This window comes from Strix aluco, chromosome 2, assembly GCF_031877795.1.
Source record: "Strix aluco isolate bStrAlu1 chromosome 2, bStrAlu1.hap1, whole genome shotgun sequence".
Taxonomy (NCBI): Eukaryota; Metazoa; Chordata; class Aves; order Strigiformes; family Strigidae; genus Strix; species Strix aluco.
Window position 1 is genome coordinate 135,449,657 of NC_133932.1, and position 21,829 is coordinate 135,471,485.

General features: G+C 49.8%; 1 protein-coding gene across 2 annotated transcripts in view; it reads left to right on the forward strand.

Moving 5' to 3' along the window:
- Window positions 1–14,204: 14,204 nt before the first annotated feature.
- MAP6 (microtubule associated protein 6) overlaps window positions 14,205–21,829 on the forward strand; it is a 44,887-nt gene continuing 37,262 nt past the window's right edge. For both annotated transcript variants that reach the window (XM_074816507.1, XM_074816508.1), the window contains exon 1: window positions 14,205–15,017. In XM_074816507.1, the coding sequence (XP_074672608.1) occupies window positions 14,281–15,017 (737 nt within the window). In that variant the 5' untranslated portion in view covers window positions 14,205–14,280. The remainder of the gene's footprint in view (window positions 15,018–21,829) is intronic.

Consider the following 21,829-nt stretch of genomic DNA (forward strand, 5'->3'; position numbering starts at 1 on the left):
CCCCTTTCCCTTACAAACCATGGCAGAAGGGGACAAGCAGAAGGGACAAGCACGGGCAGGCCAGTTGTATTTGCAAGTGATATGGTGTGGGTGGGTTTCAGTCGCAGCCAAGGAGGTGGGCAAACAACAGAGGGTGTTTCACTGCTGAGCATGGGAGTACACGAGCAGCCTCATGCCTCTGCCAGGACACGGATGGATGGATGGATGGATGGATGGATGGATGGATGGATGGATGGATGGAGAGACAAGTGTCCACATGCATCCTTGCACACATTTATGTGGGTGTATAATATAGGAAATGCTATCTCCCTTTTGCATTTCTACCTTCAAGCAGGTGCACAGTCTGAACCTTTCCCTAGTCATATGCAAAGAGCTGCAATTTACTGAACGGAAAAAAATTCAGAAATTTGGGGAAAAATTCCTCAGGGAACCAACAAGCTGCTCAGGTAAACAAAGAAATCATCTTGTGAGAGTCCTGAGAAAACCAAGGGTCTCGTTGTAACCAGGATACAGAATAATACCACTAACAGACTGAATTAAATAAGCCAATCCACTGCTAAAGGACCAGCGCACACACAAAGGCATCACTCGCTTGTCTAAGGGGCATTTCAAATCCCCAAGGTCACCACGGCCAAGAATTACAGAACAAAACTAAAAACAACCCTTGGCAAAAGCAAATCAGAGGTGTTAGCTGAAAAATAATCCCTCCTCTTTGTCAGGCCCTAGGAAGACGCTGGGCTATGAGGAGTTTACATCTGTTAGACTCCATTTTCCAGAGTCACTAGAAACAACAGGGCTCTGGTAAAACCCCAAGGGCTCTTTTCTTAAAGACACCAGTTGCTTTGAGTTGAAACTGGCTTAGATTTCACTTGAATCTCTCCCTGTCCTTTGTCTTCTGCTACAAATGTCAGGACCCTGTCTGCTTTGAGGCAGCAAAGGAGGCTTTTAACTCTTTCGGCTCTGTTGCCTGGAGACGAGATGTTTCCTGGTGACCAGAAATTTCCAAACTGCTGTGAGGAGATCTGCAGGTCCAGGGCTTCTGCTCTTTCTGGGCTGTGCAGCCCCCAGCACGGTCAGGGAAGGGGGAGTGCATGGTGGGATCAGGAAAGACAAAGTCCTTGCAGGGACATCCCTGGCCCAGAGATGATGTTTCAAGGTGTTTTCCATCCTGCAGTCTTGTCCTTGTTGGAGCTGAGCCATCCCAGGGAGTTCTTTTGGTTTTTTGCTAGTGCAAAGGGTCACACCTGAGCCCTGAGGACACCCGGACATGTGGGAAGTATTTCCTGCTCCCAGAAAATTCAGACTAAGCCCTGGAGCAGTTGTATTGATGGTTCCCTGAGCAGTGGTATTACAAAGAGTCCCAGCTCCTTGCTTGTGGCTTATTATGACAATGTTCTGGATTTATTATGAACGAGCCAGATCCTTGGAAGACCTGACCAAGGAGTGAAGCAAGGCTCAGTTGGGTAATAAATATTTATGTCCTGCTCTGCTGTGGATATGCAATTTGCTTTACCTTAAATCAGGAGAGAAAAATACGTACTTATGGAGGGCTTTGAAATCTCCTGCTTAAATTAGAGAGGGATCAGAGATTTCTAGACAGTCAGGAGGAGCTGAGAAAGATGCATCTCCTTGCTGTGTGTAGATAAAATAAAATCTGAGGTTTGTATTAGGGAAGAGCAGACCTGTGTCTCTGAAGTACTAAACTAGCTAAGCAGTGTGTGACATGCCCAAACACTGAGCACGGATCTCTACAGCCTACATCCTGCTACCCAGGTCAGCCTTATGCACCTGGTGGTCTTGGCTACCAACAGACAGTTGAATCAAGAGGTAGAAGCGAGTGCTGACAGATATCCTGAAGCCATTCAGGCTCTACAGACCTCATCCAGCCCCGAGTTGATCCTTCCCCACCTTGAAAGCATTCAGGGCCCCTATATCCTCACCCTCCTCTGACACTTTGCAAATGAAGAAAAAAGCAACCATGGTCAATATATTTCACAGAATCATCTAGGTTGGAAAGGACCTTGAAGATCATCTAGTCCAACCGTTAACCCAGCACTGACAGTTCCCAACTACACCATATCCCTAAGTGCTATGTCGACCCGACTCTTAAACACCTCCAGGGATGGGGACTCGACCACCTCCCTGGGCAGCCCATTCCAACACCTAACAACCCGTTCTGTAAAGAAATGCTTCCTAATATTTCTTGTCCTTGAAAACTTTATGGGTCTCCCAGGCTTCAGACAGGGCTTGTTTTCACCCTCACCTTACTAGTGCCCACAGGGCAGTGATCCCTCATCCCATCTTGGAGCTGGATCCAGATTGGGCTCCTCAGTATCAGACGGAACATGACAGATGGTAGTGAATCAGTGGGGCCACCAAGATGGTCAGGGCTAGAGCTTGGGCTGTGCAAGGAGAGGCTGAGAGCTGGGTATGCACAGTGGAAGTGATGGCAAAGAGGGTTTATACAGCTTTCTGCAGCTCCCTGCTGGGATGGTAGAGAGAAGACAGAGACTCGGAGGTGCCCAGTGATGGGACAAGAGATGACAGCCCAAGCTGAGACAAAAGAAATTCCTGTAACATACAAGGAAGCATGTTGTTGGTCAAACCCTGGAACAGGAGTCTGAGGGCAGGGAGGAATCTCCATCCTTGGAGACAGTCAAACCTCACCTGGACGTGACCATGAGCAACTTGATCTTGTAGGCCTTGCTTTGACCAGGGGGCTGGAGCAGAGACCCCAGAAACCCCTTCCATCCAAAGAGCATCCAGGCTCTGTGATCTCACCTGGTTTTCAGCATCTAAATGTTGGATGCTGAGGTCCAGACTACGCAGCTGAGGATCCGTTCAGAGTCACAGCAGGGAACACAAACCTCCACCATGGATTTATCTAACTTATTTTAGCTGTCTAACTCAGAAAGAGACAATTTGCTTTCTGCAAGTGTTTGGACCTCTCCAAGGAAGACTTTAATCTAACAGGAGGGTTGAGGGGCAGGAACTTGAAAGGCCTATTTTGGCCCAGTTCAGCACCTCAGACTACACCCAAGCCTCAGACAGACTCATTTCTCTGCAGGGAGCCATCTCTGAAGGTCTCACCTTGCTCTTTGCCAGTCACATTGTCCTGCTCTGCTCCTTTCCTCTTGATCTCTCTTCCTGGCACTGTCTACATTTTGGCAGTCACTGCTTTGCAGGTAGGTCCTGGTCTCATCATGGTCAACCCCATCCTTACTAAAGGGTCTTGCTACTGTTCAAACATCCTTCACAACTCTTAATAGTCATGGGATCATGTTTGAGGATTGGACTAAAATAGAATCAAAACCAAAAACCAACCTCATGATGGAGCTAGGCTGTTATAAAACCCATCAGGTCAAAATAGGAAGAAGGACTTTACCTTTACAGTGACTTCACATGGGTCTGGGCGGGAAATGGAGAGGTGAAGGGTCATCCTGCTGTGTCTGTGGGGGACCACCATGCCTTGCAGTGTCCTTTCTCTAGAAAGGAGACATGCTATGGGTGTAATCTTACATCGCGTCTGTCCTTGTAGTATCACAATCCCCATCTTGCCTGCTCGGGGAGGGAGTGATTATATGGGATGGGGAGGATTTCTACTGGGAAATGAGAAGACACAGATTTATTCCAGGCTTTCCTTGTAGCTTTCAGCAAGTCATTCAACCTCTCCCTGTCAGGACATGAGTGACGATTTGCTATTTGAGAGCAATGGTAACAATGGAGAAAACTTCACTGGCCCTTAGATGAACATCTGCATGGTAGGACCTTGTGAGAGACTGAAACGTCAAATGACTGTCTCAAAGCTTGCTTGTGTCTGTGCAAACCTCAAGGACAAGCTTCCGCCTTTGGATTAGTCTAAGGAATGTCACCCAAGGAAGCAGGAGTGTATTGAAGGATCCACCCCCCACATCCTTGCAGCTGCATTGTCAAACTCCTTAGATAAGCCTCAAAGGGGGAGACATGGACTGAGCAAAACCAAATGTTTATCAGTGGCTCCATCGTGTAGCCATTTGTGAATCTATCACATATGACAGACACCATCCATGCATTGCTAATGAACTGATAAGAGGCCAGCATTTCTGCAGCAAAAACCTGTGGGACCAGAGAAAAAAAACCCTAAAGGTGGGCAGATATGCTAATCAGCTGATACGATGAACTTAAAAGGCAACAGAAAACTTTGCTTCATGTGCACCCACCACCAAAGAACTGAAGACTGAGGACCAATGGGACACTGCTGGATCCATGGTGGTGACTATTCTTGCAACTCTATTCCGCATGCTTGCTTGATTTCTGTCTTTTCCTTCCACTCTGTCCTATCGTTACCCCTCTTCGCTTTTAATAATAAAAACTGGTTTGGGTGTATGGCATTTGACCTCGTCTTAATCTCGCTATTGGGATCAAACCTCCCCCAACATTGGATCGGGACAGACCTACCCACAAAAAGGCCCATCTAATTTCTCTTGCAGCTGCATGTTTCTTTGGTCCCTTTTGCATTTTCCTTTTGTTCTCTTTGTTGATTTGTGTTTCAGTTGTGGATAGATGAGGGTGAATGCTCTCCTTAGGAGCATCGGATGAGAAATCATTGCTGAGCTGTCATCGTAAGCATGGCAGTGACCGCTGGGACTGCCCAGCACTGATCACTAACAATCCCTACAAGTCCCACGTTAGCACCTCCTGGGAAATTTTGCTGCTGTTTAATTTACCCTTGTTGCTTAATTCTCACCTCCATGGTTTTTAAACCTCCCTTTTCTCCATTTTTTGTAAATTTCTCACCATTTCTCCTTATTTCCTAACATACTAGGGCACTCACACACATGTGGCCCATGATAGAACTCCAACTACCTTCTCCTTGGCTTTTCCCTTCTCAGGTATTTATAGTAATTTATCCAACCTCCTATGGCTTGTGTTTAGTCTGGGAACATTAAGTTCCTTTAATCCCTCAATAGGTTGTGCTCTGTAATCCCTTTATCAGTGGCCCTTGCGAGACTCAGTTGATCAATGTCCATCTCTGGGTAACTCATAAAGCCCTGAGTCACCAAGCTGTAGGCTTTGAAAGTCACCGAGCTTTGCAAGTCAGCACAGTGGGGCGTGCCCACGAGACTTCACGAGTGGAGCAAGTTGCACAGGGAGACCTGGCCATGCTCCAGGACCAGGGCTGAGAAGGCCTAACATGGAGGAGCTGAAGGGACGCATGCAAGGGACATGTATGGGAAGCCAGGACATGGCATAGCTGGTCCTGCTTTGCCCTACCAGAAGAAGTTGGTCGTGGCTCCTTGTCGAGTCCCTTGTTGAAGCCCCACCACACGTAGAGGCTACGGGACTTGCTGCCCCATCAGAAGAGCTAGAAGCTCTCTCCAGATCACTGCTCCTCTCTTCCAATCATAGATAACCCTCTTTTTTTCCCTAAAGCTTCTCAGTCATTCACATGTACTCCTAGAGCTTCCCACCAAACTAATTTCCCCTCCAGTGGGTAAAATTATCAGAAGGAAACCGAAGGTACCTTTTTGGTAGTTGTCCAGCGTTTTCTCTGAGTCTCATTCCTTGCTGACCCATCACTCCACCAGCAGTAGGTGTATCTCCCCTGTGAGGTCCTTCTTGCTGGGGGTCTTCCCACCACACCAAACCTCTGTGATACCATTGCACCAAGCTTGATCTTTGTCAGTCCCCAGCTTTGGGTAAGAGCATGGGTGTGGGAGAAGACCACTTCTGCTTACTGCTATTTTTTTTTTTTATGCAAATTCTTTCAAAATACGGTCTTTCAGTTTTTACTCCCCCTTCCACCTGTTGCAAAATCACTTCTTCTGGAATCTGGCTGTGTTACACCAGTGATTTTCGTTACAGAATTTCATGTCCTTCAGAGCACTTGAATTATTAGTCAAATTCTTCTTTTCATGCACTTCAATTATTCTCTTTATGCAGCACTCTGATATGGATTTTCTTTGGCTCCCATCCCATTTGGCCTTGAAGCACTCTCCCAACATACATGAATCATAAACAAAGTTGACAAGGAAAGCAAGAACACTCCAGGCAGATCCTTGTTCCCGGCAGTTGTGTGTGATTATAAAATGTTTTAAAATTTGAGAAGCCACTAGAAATCCCCTATAAGTTGCCACTCACGCTGTTGTCACGTTCTCTTGTCCCTGGTGATGCATGTTGGGGACAGGAGCAATTCAGACAAGCATCTGGTGCAGAGATTACACCTGCAAAGCTGTTTTGAGTGCCTGGGACAACCCTGCCAGGACAAGGACACAGAGGCAGCAGTGCTGTTGAAGATAAATATAGGTAAATAGAGCTTTCCTTCATCTGACTGGGTAGTGTGGAGTTGAACACACTTCACCAGAGGGTCTCCAGGTGTAGTCCAGGTCTAGCTTTGGAGCTGGAGACTCACCTACCTTTAGCCCATGAAGCTGATGTCCAGGGTCCCTCTATAATGGAGGAGAAAGGCTCCAAAGGAGATACGGGGCTTATACCAGCCCCACCTTGTTATGATTTTTTTATTCATTTTCACTTCATTACAGCTCTTGTTGGTGATCTCCTGGGAAAAATGGGATAAATTGCCATCCCCTTCCTCTGACACTCGTGGGGAGGTCAGTGTTTAGCCAGGAACCAGGTGCCTCCCTTTGAGATGGCTACCACTGTATAGAGGTTTTTTTTCTAAATAAAACCACCTTCCCCTCCTATAAGGTCTTGCACTGAGCTTTGCCGCACCATTCCTACAATGCCATAACATTATTTCCTACAATAATTGGTGGATAAATGTGTACAGGGCGGGAAGGGGAGAATGTGGATGGACAGCACATGATGAGATGTCAGTTGGTGGTCCGAGAAAACAAGCCAATCCCTCTTCATCAACACATCTACATCTAGCAGAGAAAAACATAAATCTGAGCAAGTTCCTCTGGTGGCAGCATACACTTGCATCGTCTAGCTGGTAAGCATGGTCTTCACACTGTCATAAAATGCAGGAGAGACAATCAAACCTGCCCCAGGGTGGTCTCCAGTAGCTTAAGCGTGACTGAAAGGCATCCTGGCTTCATCTGAGGATGCCGGGAGAAGATTCACCAGGTCCCCTATTACTCAGCTCCCAAACCATCCTGGTTATCATTACATGGGGGGTGCTTGGAGCTATTTCCTGCCCCCACACCAGTGGATCCCAGCATGGATGGGACAGGGAACCGCTGCCTGGGGTCTACCCAAAGTCAGTGGTGATTTTGGGTGCTGCAAAATATCAGGCTTGCTCTGGTTTGCACCCCACCATGGTGCCCTTAGCATCATGCAAAGTTCTGGGCAGAATTGTGCCCCAGACTGGTAGTCCGATGCCGAGTGACACCCATGTCCTTGGCCATCCCCAAGGCCAACGTCCCACCACATGGCATCACACTCAGCTGTGGCCTTTTCCCAGAAGATGCTGGAGAAGGAGAAAGCTCTTCCTGCTTTCTGCTGCAGTGCCTGTAATTTAAACACAGAGACATTTTTATTTATTTAACTCCCATCCTCTCAGAGAGAGGTTTGCAGCCAGCAAATCAATTTGGCTGATTAGAGCTAATGGATTTTACTTGACGTAAGCGATTAAATTATTTCCATAGCTGATTCCTGAAAGTGAATGAGCGGCCATGCTTCAAGATTTATATATAACTATATGTTTCACTGCAGGAGATGCTAAGCAATTTTATTCATTCTGCAGCTTCTAACTCTGTCCAGGTCTGCCTGGTATCTGCAGAACAGCAAGAGTCTCCTGACGCTGCAAAACCTCACAGAGCAGTTTTGCCCATGTCTTTTCTTACAAAATAAATAAATTAAAAAAAGATGGGTAGTGCGTGACCGAGCGTTTCAGGTGAGACGTTGCAGGTGAGGGAAGCTCAGAGAAAGGTTCAAACCCACTTTGTGCACGTGCAAATTCATGATCCCCAAATGGGTGCAAGGTGAATGACTCAAGCGTGTCCAGAGAAGGGCAACGGAGCTGGTGCAGGGTCTGGAGCACAGGTGTGATGGGGAGCGGCTGAGGGAACTGGGGGGGTTTAGTGTGGAGAAGAGGACGCTGAGGGGAGACCTCATGGCCCTCTCCAACTCCCTGAGAGGAGGGTGCAGAGAGGGGGGATGAGTCTCTTGAGCCAAGGAACCAGCAGCAGGCCAAGAGGGAATGGCCTCAAGCTGCGCCAGGGCAGGGTCAGACTGGCTCTTAGGAAGGATTTCTTTGCAGAAGGGGTTGTTGGGCGTTGGAATGGGCTGCCCAGGGCAGGGGGGGAGTCCCCATCCCTGGAGGGGTTGAAGAGTCGGGCTGACCCAGCGCTGAGGGATCTGGTGGAGTTGGGAACTGTTAATGTTGGGTTGATGGTTGGACTGGATGATCTTCAAGGTCTTTTCCAACCTAGACAATTCTGTGATTCTGTGTGCTGTGCAAACCCTGGCATGCAGGGCTGGGACACCAGACAGGGGCTCGCACCCACCAGGAACACACTCATATATTACCTCCCCATTATATTAAGGGCAATTAACTACACTAATAGCTCTTAGTTCAGCAAACCCCGAAACAGCAAGGTGGATGCAATTCAAAATGTTTTCTGCAGGAAACACTCAAGCATGTAAATGGCCTCTGGCAGCTTCAGATCTCAGACCAAGACGGGTTTTACACCCTCAAAAATCACTGTGGCAGCTTTGAAATAAATGAAATTACAGAGAGTATTTAAAAATAAACACATCCTTGAGGTTGATCAGCCAACAAGCTTGATCCCGTTGCAATCGATTGCGCGTCTTCCTTGCAGACCTCAGGTCACCATTGTGGGGTGATGCTCTTCCAGTTTTCTGTGTTGTTGTTGCCATATATATTTTTTTTTTTTTTTTAAATACCACAGTCTATTGGATGGGAAAAGCTGTTTGCCATCATCCTGTGCAGAAAGCAGCATGGAAATACAGGGCTGGGGTATGACACCAGCAGTTTGGGGACAACTATCCCACCTTTGCTGCATGACCTGGATGATCTGACAACGGTTTCATCTTCTGCAAAGGGGAAGTGCAGTGCCGCAAGAGCCACGTGCCTTTATAATACTGGTTTAAGGGTAAAAAGTCAGCCTAAACAGAGATCAGCACATCTATCGTGGGTGCGAAGCAGCACGCACCATACTTACAAAAGCAGTATGTGATGCGTTGATGCCCCAGAAAATGGGCTTGGTCCCAACCTGGGAGATACTGAGGAGCTTCCTAAATCTTTATTTATAATTACCCCTTTTAATTGCACTGGATGGAAGATTAGGGATGATATAATCCTTGTGGACAAAGCAATGCCTGGTATAGACACCTCTAGTTGCAATTTATATTTTTCTTTTCCCCAAAGGCAGCTCTTTCCTTCAGCCATTATCAGCGAGGGCTCCAACGCCACCTATAAAATGGGTTTATAATTTATATAAAATTTACTAAAATTTACTATATTTTCTATAAAATTTACCTACAGGTAAGAAATGAAATTAAGAAAATCAAGGCAAAGACAAGCAAAAAAACCCTCAGGGTCCAAGACTCAACAAAGGGGTGGAAAGCCTTGGATTAAAGAAACAATCCCAGCAGGAGTAATCCTGCTTTTCACGGCACTCCCAGCAGCTGCAGTTGCTGCCTGGTGGGAATTGGTTTGGGGTTTTTTTTGTTGTAATTCAGTATTTGAGGACACGGATTTTGGAGGCACCAGGATCACTTGGGTTTTTTTGAAATATGTTCCCAGTGGGAATTCTGGCAGTGCAGCCACGCTGCTGAAGACCTGATAGCTTCAAGTCTGGGGTCGTCTTCATGTGGGTAGACGAGAAGGTGGATACAATTAGGCTGAAAATGGACTTTATTGGGTTCAGAGAATAAAGAGAAAGATGCGGGCAGGGAGGGAGGGAGGTTGGAGGGGAGAAGGTGGAGGTGAGGATGGAAAGGAGGGCGAGGAGTGGGGTACAGGGTGGGATCTGGGGTGTGAATCCACTCAGGGAATAGGAGTTAAGAGGCAGCTGTCGGCTGGGCCTTGCAGCAGAAGAGGCGGGGGGGGGGGGGGGGGGGGTTTGGTTTTGCAGGTGCAAAGAAATATGGAAAAAAACCCAGCCAAAATAAAATAATTACATGTGTGTGTGTGCATGGGTGTGCACGCGTGTGTGCGTTTGGCTTTATCCCTAAAAACCCGACAGGGAGAGGGGAAAGGGGTTCAGTGGGTTGGCAGTGCAAAGCTTGTGGGATCTGTGCGGGCGTTTGTGCATGTGTGTGTGCACACGTGTGTACGCGCGGGGTGTGTGTGGGCACACATGTGCTTGCACATCTGTATGTCTGTGTGTATCTGTGCACGCAGGGGTGTACGTGCACGTGTGTGTGTAAGAATGTGTGTGTGCCTGTACACGTGTGTGCAAATAGCTGCGTGTGTGTGTGTGCATGTGTGTCCATCTATGTGCAAGTGTGTGCATGCACGTGTGTGTGTATGTGCATCTGAGGGCACATCTGTATGTGGGGGGGGTGTGCATGCACAAGGGCGTGTTTGTGTGTGCACGAGTGTGTCTGTGTATGTTGCACACGTGTGTGTGCTGGTGTACACGTGAATACACGCCAATGTGCCAGCTTGCGTGTTTGTTTGCATGTGTGAGGGGGTGGGTGTGTGCAAATGTGTATGCACACGTGTGTCTGAGTGGGTGCATGTATGTGAGTGTGTGTAAATGTGAACGTATTAGTGTGCATGCGTGTGCACATATGTGTGCATGAATCTGGGTGTGCAGGCGATTGTCCACACGTGTGTGTGTGAAGGTGTGCAGCTGTGCATGTGTGTGCATGCGCACGTGTGTGCACCTGCATGCATACATTTGTGTGTGCCCACATCTGTGTGTATGTATGTACATATGTGTGATTGTCCATGTGTCTATGTGTTTCCACGTGTGCGCACGTGCATGTCTCGTGTATGCATGTGTGCACATGCATGTGCATGCAGGTGGGAACGTGCATGTGTGTGCATATGTACATGTACATGTGCATCTGTGTGCACATGTTTGCACGTGGGTGCATTTTTACAATGTCCGTGTACACGCATTTGTGCATGTGTGTACAGGTGTGAGTGTACATGCATGTGTTTGCATGTGAATGCATGTGTGTGCATACATACATGTGCATATCTGTGTGCAGGTGTGTGTGCAAGTGTGAGTATGCACATGTACGTACATGTATGTACAAACATGTTTGTGTATGTGCATGTGTCTGTGCAAATGTGTGTGTGTGTGGTGTGTGTACCTGTCTGAGTGCACACGCGTGTGGATGCGCACATATATGCATGCAGGTGTGTGCATGCACATGTGTCTTGCACGTGTGTTGGCATTCATGTGCCTGCACATGTGTGTGCAGGTGTGAGTGTGCATACATGTATGTGAAAGTGCATGTGCACATATGTGCATGCATGTGTGTCTGTTCACATATGTCTTTGCACATGTGTTGCACATATATGTACAGGTGTGTGTGACCTTGTACATGTGTGTTTATGCAGGTGTGTGTGCACATTGAGTGTGCATGTACATGTGTGTGGACACGTGTCCACGTGTGCTGTCATGCCTTTGTGCGCATGTGTGTGTCTGCATGCATGCATCTGTGCACGCTTGTGTATGTGCATGCATGTGCACATGTGTGTGTGTCGGTGCATGTATGCAATCGTACACGTGTGTGCATGTGTGCATATCTGCATGTGGGCACGCGTGTGTGCGTGCCTGTGTGTGAATGCATGCAATGGGAGTGTTTTGCGTGTGTGTCTGCCTGTGCACGTGTGCATGCTTGTATAGACGTTTCTTACATGCGTATGTGCAGGTGTGTGCCTGTGCATGCGTGGGCATCCATGCACGGGTGTGTCTTACATGTGTGTGTGCCTCTGAGTGTATGCATGTGTGTGCAGGCATGCACGGGTGTGTCTTATGTGTGTGTGCAGGCATGTGTGTGCCCGTGCATGCACAGGTGCATCTTGCATGTGTGTGTGCGTGTGTATCCATGTACAGGCATGTCTTACGTGTGTGTGTATGTGTGTGCATCCATACATGGGTGTGTTTTGCACATGTGTGTGCTTGTGTGTGCTTATGCATCTGTTTGTATCCATGCGCAGGCGTCTTACGTGTGTGTGTGTGCATGTGTGTTCATCCATGCACAAATGCATCTTACATGTGTGTGTGCCTGTGCGTGTGTGTGCATCCATGCATCGGCGTGTCTTACGTGTGTGTGCGCGTGTGTGCATGTGCGTGCATGTGCAGGCATGCATGGATGTGTCTTATGTTTGTGTGTGTGTGCATACGTGTGCATCCATGCACGGTAGTGTCTTACATGTGTGTGCACGTGTGTGTGCGTGCATGTGCATCCATGCACAGGTGCATCTTACGTGTGTGTTGCCTGTGCATGAGTGTGCATCCATGTACAGGCATGTCTTACGTGTGTGTATGTGTGTGCATCATACATGGGTGTGTTTTGCACACGTGTGTGCTTGTGTGTGCTTATGCATCTGTTTGCATCCATGCACAGCCGTCTTACATGTGTGTGTGTGCGCATGTGTGTTCATCCATGCACAGATGCATCTTACATGTGTGTGTGCCTGTGCGTGTGTGTGCATCCATGCAGGGGTGTGTCTTACGTGTGTGTGGCTCTGTGTGTGTGCATGTGTGTGCATCCATGCACAGGTGTGTCTTACATGTGTATGTGCACATGTGTGCTTGTGTGTGCGTGTGTGTGCATGTGCAGGCATGCAGGGGCGTGTCTCACGTTTGGTGTGTGTGTGTATGTGTGTACATCCATGCACGGGAGTGTCTTACGTGTGTGTGCCTCTGTGTGTGTGCATGTGTGTGCAGGCAGGCACGAGCGTGTCTTACATGTGTGTGTACATGTGTGTGCATGTGTGTGCATCCATGCATGGGTGCGTCTTGAATGTGCGTGTGCCTCTGTGTGTGTGCATGTGTGCGCATCCATGCACAGATGTGTCTTATGTGTGTGTGTGCGTGTGTGTGTGCATGTGTGTTCATCCATGCAGAGGCATGTCTTATGTGTCTGTGTGCATGTGTGTGTGCATACGTGTGCATCCATGCACAGGTGCATCTTACATGTGTGTGTGCCTGAGTGTGCATGTGCATCCATGCACGGGCGTGTCTTACATGTGTGTGTGCGCATGTGTGCATATGCGTGCATGTGCAGGCATGCAGGGACGTGTCTTATGTTTGTGTGTGTGTGTGTGTGCGCATCCATGCACGGGAGTGTCTTACATGTGTGTGTACATGTGTGTGCATGTGTGTGCATCCATGCATGGGTGCGTCTTGAATGTGCGTGTGCCTCTGTGTGTGTGCATGTGTGCGCATCCATGCACAGATGTGTCTTATGTGTGTGTGTGCGTGTGTGTGTGCATGTATGTTCATCCATGCAGAGGCGTGTCTTATGTGTCTGTGTGCATGTGTGTGTGCATACGTGTGCATCCATGCACAGGTGCATCTTACATGTGTGTGTGCCTGAGTGTGCATGTGCATCCATGCACGGGCGTGTCTTACATGTGTGTGTGCGCATGTGTGCATATGCGTGCATGTGCAGGCATGCAGGGACGTGTCTTATGTTTGTGTGTGTGTGTGTGTGCGCATCCATGCACGGGAGTGTCTTACATGTGTGTGTACATGTGTGTGCACGCGTGTGCATCCATGCACAGGCGTGTCTTACGTGTGTGTGCCTCTGTGTGTGTGCATACATGTGCATCCATGCACAGGGGCATCCTACATGTGTGTTGCCTGTGGGTGCGTGTGCATCCATGCACGGGCGTGTTTTACATGTGTCTGTATGTGTGTGTGCATGCATGTGCATCTCCATGCACAGGCGTGTCTTACATGTGCGTGCCTCTGTGTGTGTGCATGCGTGTACAGGCATGCGGGGGCGTGTCTTACATGTGTGTGTGCATGTGTGTGCATCCATGCACGGGAGTCTTACGTGTGTGCGTGTATGTGCCTGTGCGTGTGCATGTGTGTGCTCACACGTGTGTGCAACACCCCCCACTCCCCCCTTCCCCCGCGCCCGCCAAGCCCCGCCCCCACCCGCCAAGCCCCGCCCCATCCTCCGATGCCACGCCCCCGCCCCGGCCACGCCCCCGTCCGCCGAGGCCACGCCCCCTCCGGTGCGGCGAGGGCGGGGCGGGCTGCGCTGCGCTGCCCTGCGCGCGTCCCTGCGCTGCGCTGCCCTGCGCGGGTCCCTGCGCTGCGGCCGCGGGGTGCGGGTGCGCTCCTTGCGCGGGGTGGTGGGGGGGAGGTGGGGGCCGCCGCCGCCGCCGCCGCCGCCATGGCGTGGCCCTGCATCACCCGCGCCTGCTGCATCGCTCGTTTCTGGAACCAGCTGGACAAGGCGGACATCGCCGTCCCGCTCGTCTTCACCAAATACTCGGAGGCCACCGAGCACCCCACCGCCCCCGCGCATCCTCCGCGCCCCGCCGCTCCCATCGATACCCAGCCGGGCGGTGAGGCGGGGGGCGGAGGAGGAGGAGGAGGAGGAGGAGGTGGGGGGGAACCGGCTCCCGGTCCTGCCCGGCCCGGCCCGGCTCCGCACGCTTCTCCCCCGGCCGACTCGGTGATGCGACACGACTACAAGCCCTGGAAGGTGCAACGCCCGGAGCCGAGCTGCAAACCCAAGAGCGAGTACCAGCCCTCGGATACCCCCTTCGAGAAGGAGACGCAGTACCAGAAGGATTTCCGTGCCTGGCCCATCCCCAAACGGGGGGACCACCCCTGGATCCCCAAACCGGGACCTTCCCCCGTCCTCGCCCTGGACCGCGGTTCCCCGGAGAAAACAGCCCAGGAGAAGCGGCGGAAGGGTCTCCCCGAGAAGAAGGAGGAAGACCCCGAGGTGGAGGATGAGCAGCCCAAGGGGGTGCGGGCCGGGGATGGGAGAGAGAAGGGGAGGAAGAAGGCGGAGGAGGCGGGCGGGCAGCCGCCGGACGCGGGCAGGGGCAGGGCGGCCGCCGATGCTCTCAACAGGCAGATCAAGGAGGAGGTGGCGGCGGGGGTCAGCTCGTCTTACAGGTGAGAGACCCCCACACACACCCCCATCCCGACCCCCAACCCGCCGGCTCCTCGCCAGCCCCTCTCCGCTCCCCTCTTTGCCCATCCCCGGGAGGGATAGCCCACCCTGGGCGCTGGGCGAATAAGGCTTTGAAATTTTTTTTTTTTTTTTTGGGGGGGGGGGTGTTGCTGATCTGCCCGGGGCGGGGGGGGCTGTCCTTAAAATTCCCCACCTCTCTGGGTGTTGTTGGGGCGTGGGTAGGTGCTGTGCAGGTACTGAATACACGGGGGCTTTTTATTGGGTGGGTTTGCAGAAGGATTGAGCGTGCGTCCCCCGCATCCCTCCAGCATCCCAAAATTCAGAGACACCCACCACCTTGGCTTTTGGCAGAGGGAGGTTTGGGTCCCTTCCCCGGGATGTCCAAGTTGCCGCTGGTCCTTTCCCAGCGCATCCCTGGCTGCCGTGGGGCGGCCAACCCAAAGGACCAGCACCCCGAGGGTCCCAGGCGCGAGTGGGGTGCCCCACGCGCAGGAGGCTCCCCTGAAACACCCCAAGCCCGTAGCATCCCCAAGACAAAGCATCCTGGGGACGCGTCGGGATGCGGGTGACACACGTCCTAGGCCGCTTGGGTGGGGCAGCCTTCGGATGCTGCCATGTTTAACGCGACGCGGCTGGGGGTGGCACATCCCTCAGTGTGTCTGTGTCCCCCCATCAATAAGAGGTGCCCTTATTTAACCCCAGGAAGAGACCCCCGTTTGGGATTCGGAGCACGAAACTCCTTGCTGCGAGCTGCTGCTGTTGTTTCTCTCAGGGTGAAGGGGTCGGATGTGTTGGGAATGCAAAACAAAAGTGACGGGGTGGCTGCCCTGCGCCTCCATGTGCAAGGAGGGTTTGCTGCGATTGTGTTTTCCAGAGCTTTCCTTGGCAGAGCCCACGGCCACCGAGGCCGGGGTGGAGGTGGCGGAGAGCAAAGCTGGGGTTTGTTGTGATCAAAGTGTCATCGCGGCCTTTCTGCTTCTCCCTCTACCCGTGTGAATGCTGAAGTGTTTGTGCCATTACAATATTGATGGATTTGCTTCCCCAGGGGGGTTTAGAGGTGACACCCTGCCGTCAAACAGGTAGTAAATTCCTGCAGCTTTAAAATGAAGCTGGGTTTTGACCCCTCTGTCCCACCGGTGACTGTGTGGCACGGCAGAGCTGGCACTCGCCTCCTTTCCCATGTCCCTGGGTGGGAAACAGTTCAAGCAGTGAGATTTTGATTTTTGCTCTAGTTCGGCATCAGCTCTGGCTGTTGCTGGGGATGTGAGTGATGCTGTGGGCTCAGGTGCATCCAGGTGCAACAGCGGTGGTTGGCTGAGATGTGAGAAAATGGCCAGGGATTTTCAGGGTCTCTGTTTTGCAGGGAGGGAGGGTGTGGGGAAAGGATTTTCCAGAAGTGACACAGTCCTGTCATCTGTTTTGGCCAGCTGTGATTTTTGACTCAGCTTTTTGTCTGGTCATCTTCCAAGATCTGGGCTTATGTCAGCGATGGCAGGACTAAAGCAGAAAGCTCTCCTAGAGCTGGAGAGCTGTTGTGTTGCTCTCTTTCACTGGTGCAAAGGATAATCAGACTTATTTATTTACATATTTAAATGCAGATTGCTCACCCTCCTGTCTGCTCCAGCAAATTCATACAGCCACCGTCGCAGCAGGGTGGACTGTGCTGGGTTTCCTCCCCAAGCAAAGGGGTTGGGTCAGCTCAGATGTTGAACCCAAGAGGAACTTGAAGGCTTCAGCTCTCCTTCTGTTGCTCCTCAGCTTTCAGGACACCCTTAGGGCTTCTTTCTCCCCTTATGTCCTTATCTGCTCTCCCACTTCCACGCTTTTCTTCCTTGCAGCATATTGCAAGAGAAGTGTTTGCTCTGATGCTCAGCCCTGGAACATAAGCGCCTCTTCATTAATGCATAAGTGATGTTGTGGCTAATTGTTCGCGTTTTCTGTTCAAATTAGGCATCTTTTAAAGTTGTTTATTGTTTGGGTTCTTTTTAAAAGCCAAATTCTCCAAATCCTTATTACTGTCAAGAACCTTGCTGCTCACAGGAGTCCCTACTGGGTGGGTTTCAAACATCTCCAAGGATGGAGACTCCACAGCCTATTTGGGCAAACTTTTGGGTCACCCAGCAGCCTAAATTATCTTCTAGTGACCTTTTGCTAGAGAGGAGCAAGGATGGCTCACTTGGGGCTTGTCCTCCATGGCCTCTGCTGGGCTTGTGCGTGGATGAAGGCTTGTTGGCAGCAGAGAACAGGGGGAGATTCCCTTACAGCCCTCTGCCACCGCTGCAAATCAGCGTAATGTGATGCTCCAAGGCTGGGAAACAATTCCTTAGTGAAACCGAAGAGCACACCAGTAATGGTTTTTAAACTCGCTCTGTTCCCCTGAGTATTATTTCCAGGTGAGGGAACAGAGCATGGGATAAACAACTCGCCCAAGGTCATCAGGGAAGTCTGTGCTAAAGGGAGGAATTCCCTTTTCTCTTGGTGTAACCTCTTTATGCCAAGACAAATTAATATCGCGGAGACCATGTGCCTGTGGCCTCCTTCCAGGTCTGCCCGAAGCTACAGAGCAGAGGTGATGCCTGGCAGTGATGGCCATGGTGATAGGATGAGGGGTAACGGTTCTAGACTGACAGAGGGCAGATTTAGATGAGATCTAAGGAAGAAATTGTTCCCTGTGAGGGTGGTGAGGCCCTGGCACAGGTTGCCCAGAGAAGCTGTGGCTGCCCCCTCCCTGGAAGGGTTCAAGGCCAGGTTGGATGGGGCTTTGGTCAACCTGGGCTAGTGGAAGGTGGCCCTGCCCATGGCAGAGGTGTGGAACTGGATGATCTTTAAGGTTCTTTCCAATCCAAACCATTCTGTGATTCTCTGATATGGAGGATGGAGGCTACTCCCAGCCCAAGGGATGGATGATTTGATTACATTAATGTTCGAGCCCAGAAGCCTTCAGCAAGACCAGAGCAGTTACGGCAGGGCTGTGCATGACTGCAAGAGACTGCCTGTGCCCAGAGATCCTACAGAATAAATAGGGTTTATTTATATTATTCATCTTTATATTATTTGTCTTTATATTACTCATCATTTTATTTATATACATTTATTAAATATTTATTTTTATATAGGATTTATTTATGTATTTACGCCCAAATAAATTCCCCTGGCCATCAGGGGAAACAGTGGGAAGATGTCTTCATTTCTAATGGTTTCCAAAAGTGAAGCGACTTCCATGGCAAGATCTGGTTTGAAGCCATTGACAGCAAGTAGGTTTGAAGGTGATTGAGTCATGCATGATGGCATCTGCTTGCCAGTTAGTGCCCTGTGACTGTTCACCTCTTTAGCTGTGGGGAAGCTGAGGCAACGGTGCTGCGTGACCTACCTGAGCCCCCACAGTGCATCTGTGCTGGGTCAGGGTGCAGCTCTGGGGCAACATTCTCCTGTTTGCTGTTCTTCTGGGGTCAAGGTGCTGGAAGCCACCGCTGTGACTGGGTGTGACAGAGGTTTCCAGCACTGAGGTGCTTCTTGCCTCAGTTTCCCTCCCCAAAGCAGCGCTACAGGGGCAGGTTGCATCTCCCTTCACCCCTTTCTTCTCTTCAGTCCTGCTTCTCGTGGTGGCCTCTGGACCCTGAGGGACCAAGTAAGGACCGGGGCATCCTTCAGCGAGTAGGAATACGAGGTTTATGTGCCTGACCTGACTTCTAGATAGGAGTCAGGACCCAGCCTGGGGGTTTTCAGCTCCATGGAAAGCTGTTGCTGCTGGACGGAGCCTTTTCTTGTTCAATGATCTGGTGTCTCATGGAGGATCTGGTGATGTCATTGGGGGTTTTATCTGTATTGGGCACAGAGGTGGCCCTGATGACCCCTGTACTCGAGTGCTTGGGAGGGGACTGTGCCTCCTGAACTCCTGGAAGGCATGGGCAGATCTCTTCTCCCCACTGCGCCGAAGGATAGAGGGGGCTGGTGTTGACCCTGGGGGTCTGGGAGCAGAGGGAGTAGGTGATAGAATGTGCAGACAGTGGTGTTTGCCCATGGAAGCAGAACAATTAGAAGCACATTTGGCAAAAATGAAAGAATGAATGAATGTTTTCCATTTTTGTTTGAAAATGATGGAAAAATGTTAGAATTAGGTGTTTTCTGGGTGGGTTTCTTCCTTCTTTGTCTTGCATTCTTCTCCTTTTGTTACCTTTATTCCCTGAAGAAAAAAGATATAAAAGGGAAAGGGGAAATTTCACCCCTTTTGCAGAGTGGCAAAATGATTACTAAGGTGAATTTTCCCCAAAGAAATAATATTGCAAAACCTAGGTTTCAACGAAAAAGAGATCTTTTCTTTAGCAAAGCAATTATTTTTTTTTCCCTACCAATTTCCTTTCCTATCAGCGGAAACAAAACAAGAAAGGCTTCAATGGAAAATTTTGGACTGCCTCTAGTATTAATGAATTGCCTGTTGCTAATGTTCTGTCATTCATCTCAAGCCCTGGAGGTACTAAAGATGTGGAGCAAATGAGAATTTGTAGTAGCTATAGAGATGAATGAGTCAGTGCTGGAGACTTGCTGTGTGTTTTTCTGAGATACAGAGGAGATAATTTAGGGAGGGGTGTCCACACAGGAGGGCTGGAGCAAGCTACAGGGGGGCAGGGAATTCATGGTCCATCATTATAGTTGTGGAAATGGAGGGCTGGAAGGACCTCCTGAGATCATCTGGTCCGCATCCCATTTCTGGGGAAGGGGATGATATATCTAGACCACACCAGGTTGATTTTATCTAACCTATTCTTAAAAATCTCCAGTGGAGAACATGTCCCACCTTGGTGAGACACCCGGCAACACCGCTCATACTGTCAGATCTGCCAAACTTGGTGGGAAATTTTCCATTGCCTTCTGAAATTTCAGATCCTATCCATAGGCTGGGTCTGTATTAGTAAATTAAACAGTTCCAGGACATGTTCCCAGGCATGGGGACATGATCATTTACACTCTTCAGTTGTTGAAACGGTCCTCAGCCTGCTTCCCAGGCTGGGTTTGGGTGTGGGTATGAGCCAAGAATGGATCCCAGCAAGCAGCTTGGGTGCAACCACCTTGTTTTGAGGATTAAAGGGGTTTAATAGTGTGAGTGTGGGCTATCCCAGGCTTCAGCCCCAGAGAACATTCCTGGGCAGATTTAATTTCCCAGTGTCATTTCAGCTACGAACTCCCCGTTTGGATGACAATGTCATTGAAGTAACCCATGTGGGTAAATGGATCCTATTTTGCTTTCAGCTAGGAGGAAAGGGGCAGGATGTTTTCTTCCATCCAGAAAAGGCTGTTCAAAGGGGTGTTCAGCAGCTCTGGCTAAGGCTGAGCTCTGGCTCAGCAGTTACTTGACACGTACCTTTAGCAGCAGGAGGAGACACGACCTCTGCTGATATGAGTGTGAGCGTGTAATAACCACGAGTGGAGGAAACTCTTGTATTTACTAAGACACGAAGAGGATGGAGATAGGTGTTGCAGACAGTCAGCTCTCCTGCCGCGCTCTGCATCTTGATCTCCTCTGGATATAGTCCACCAACTGAGAAAGGGTCTTGGTACTGTCTCCAAGTTGGAGATACTTGGTATTATCTCCAAGTTGGAGTATTTGCCAACATATTTCCTGCACTCTTATTAAGATGGACAATACCCAGCCCCAAAAGCCAACTGGGAGCTGCTCAGCAGTGTAGGTGGTACCGAATTTTGCGGCTTTGACTGTGTGCAGGCTGGACCTGGGCTGTGCATGCTGTAGGACGAGGTTGAGCAGAAGGAAGAGATAGAGGTGGCATTCAGGTGATGGAGTCAATGTACTTGAGCTCCTCAATGTCCTCTGCTCCTGCTCAGCTGTGTCACCTCAGCAGGGACCTTTAGGCACACGGGACTGGATGGGACCCTCTGAACCAGTAAGTCCAATTATTTAGTTTGTTGTTTAGTCTTTACAAGTAACACCCTGAGGCTCTGTCTCAGAAAACTAGGGAATTTTTACTTGCACGATGCCAGCTGGAAGGGTGTACCAGGACCTCAGTCTCTGATGGTTTGCAACATCATCTCATTTCCAGTCTGAGTCAATGGACAGGCTATAGTTTGCTGTTTTGTTGGCACTGGGTTACTTAGTGCTTTTCTCCTATCTGGAGGTCACTGCTCAGTGTCTCCAAGTACTGTACGACATCGTTTGACTCTGTGGCGAGCAAGTCAAAGCTTTTTAGTTTCCTTTTTACTCCCTGTAGCAACCATTTCTCTCTCACTCTTCCTAGATGGAATGACTCGTTCTTAAACACAGATGTTGTCCTTTGGAGCTGAGGTCCCCATTTCTACTGAGACTCACATGTCCTGTTTGTGGACATCACGGATGCGTTATGAATCCCGCACCCTATGGTAACCAGGACCTCCATGTTGTTCTCCTTCTTAGGCAGTTACATCCTTGGAGCTCCCATCCCATAGCAAAATATCCTGGTGATTAGTACCGAGCCTAGAATTTAGTACTAATAATTTTCATCCCATTCTGAACATGGCAGTCAAGGTCAATCCCTTTCTTCCTCTGTGATACCCTGATCCTCTTCCGTATTGGTGCTGCCTATAACGTGTTGTTAGGAGGTCTCATCAGTGTTGCCCTACTTTTTTGTGCCAAAGTCAACCTTAAAAATGTTAAACACTGCTAACCTCCTTCCAGGCTGCAACTCAGCCTTTCAGTGCTCATCACGGTCATTTCCCTTGCCCAGTTTCTCGTTGCGCTGATATTCATATTCACTGGCTTAATTAATAATTTCCCACATGGCCCTGTATCAAATGCTTTACTGCA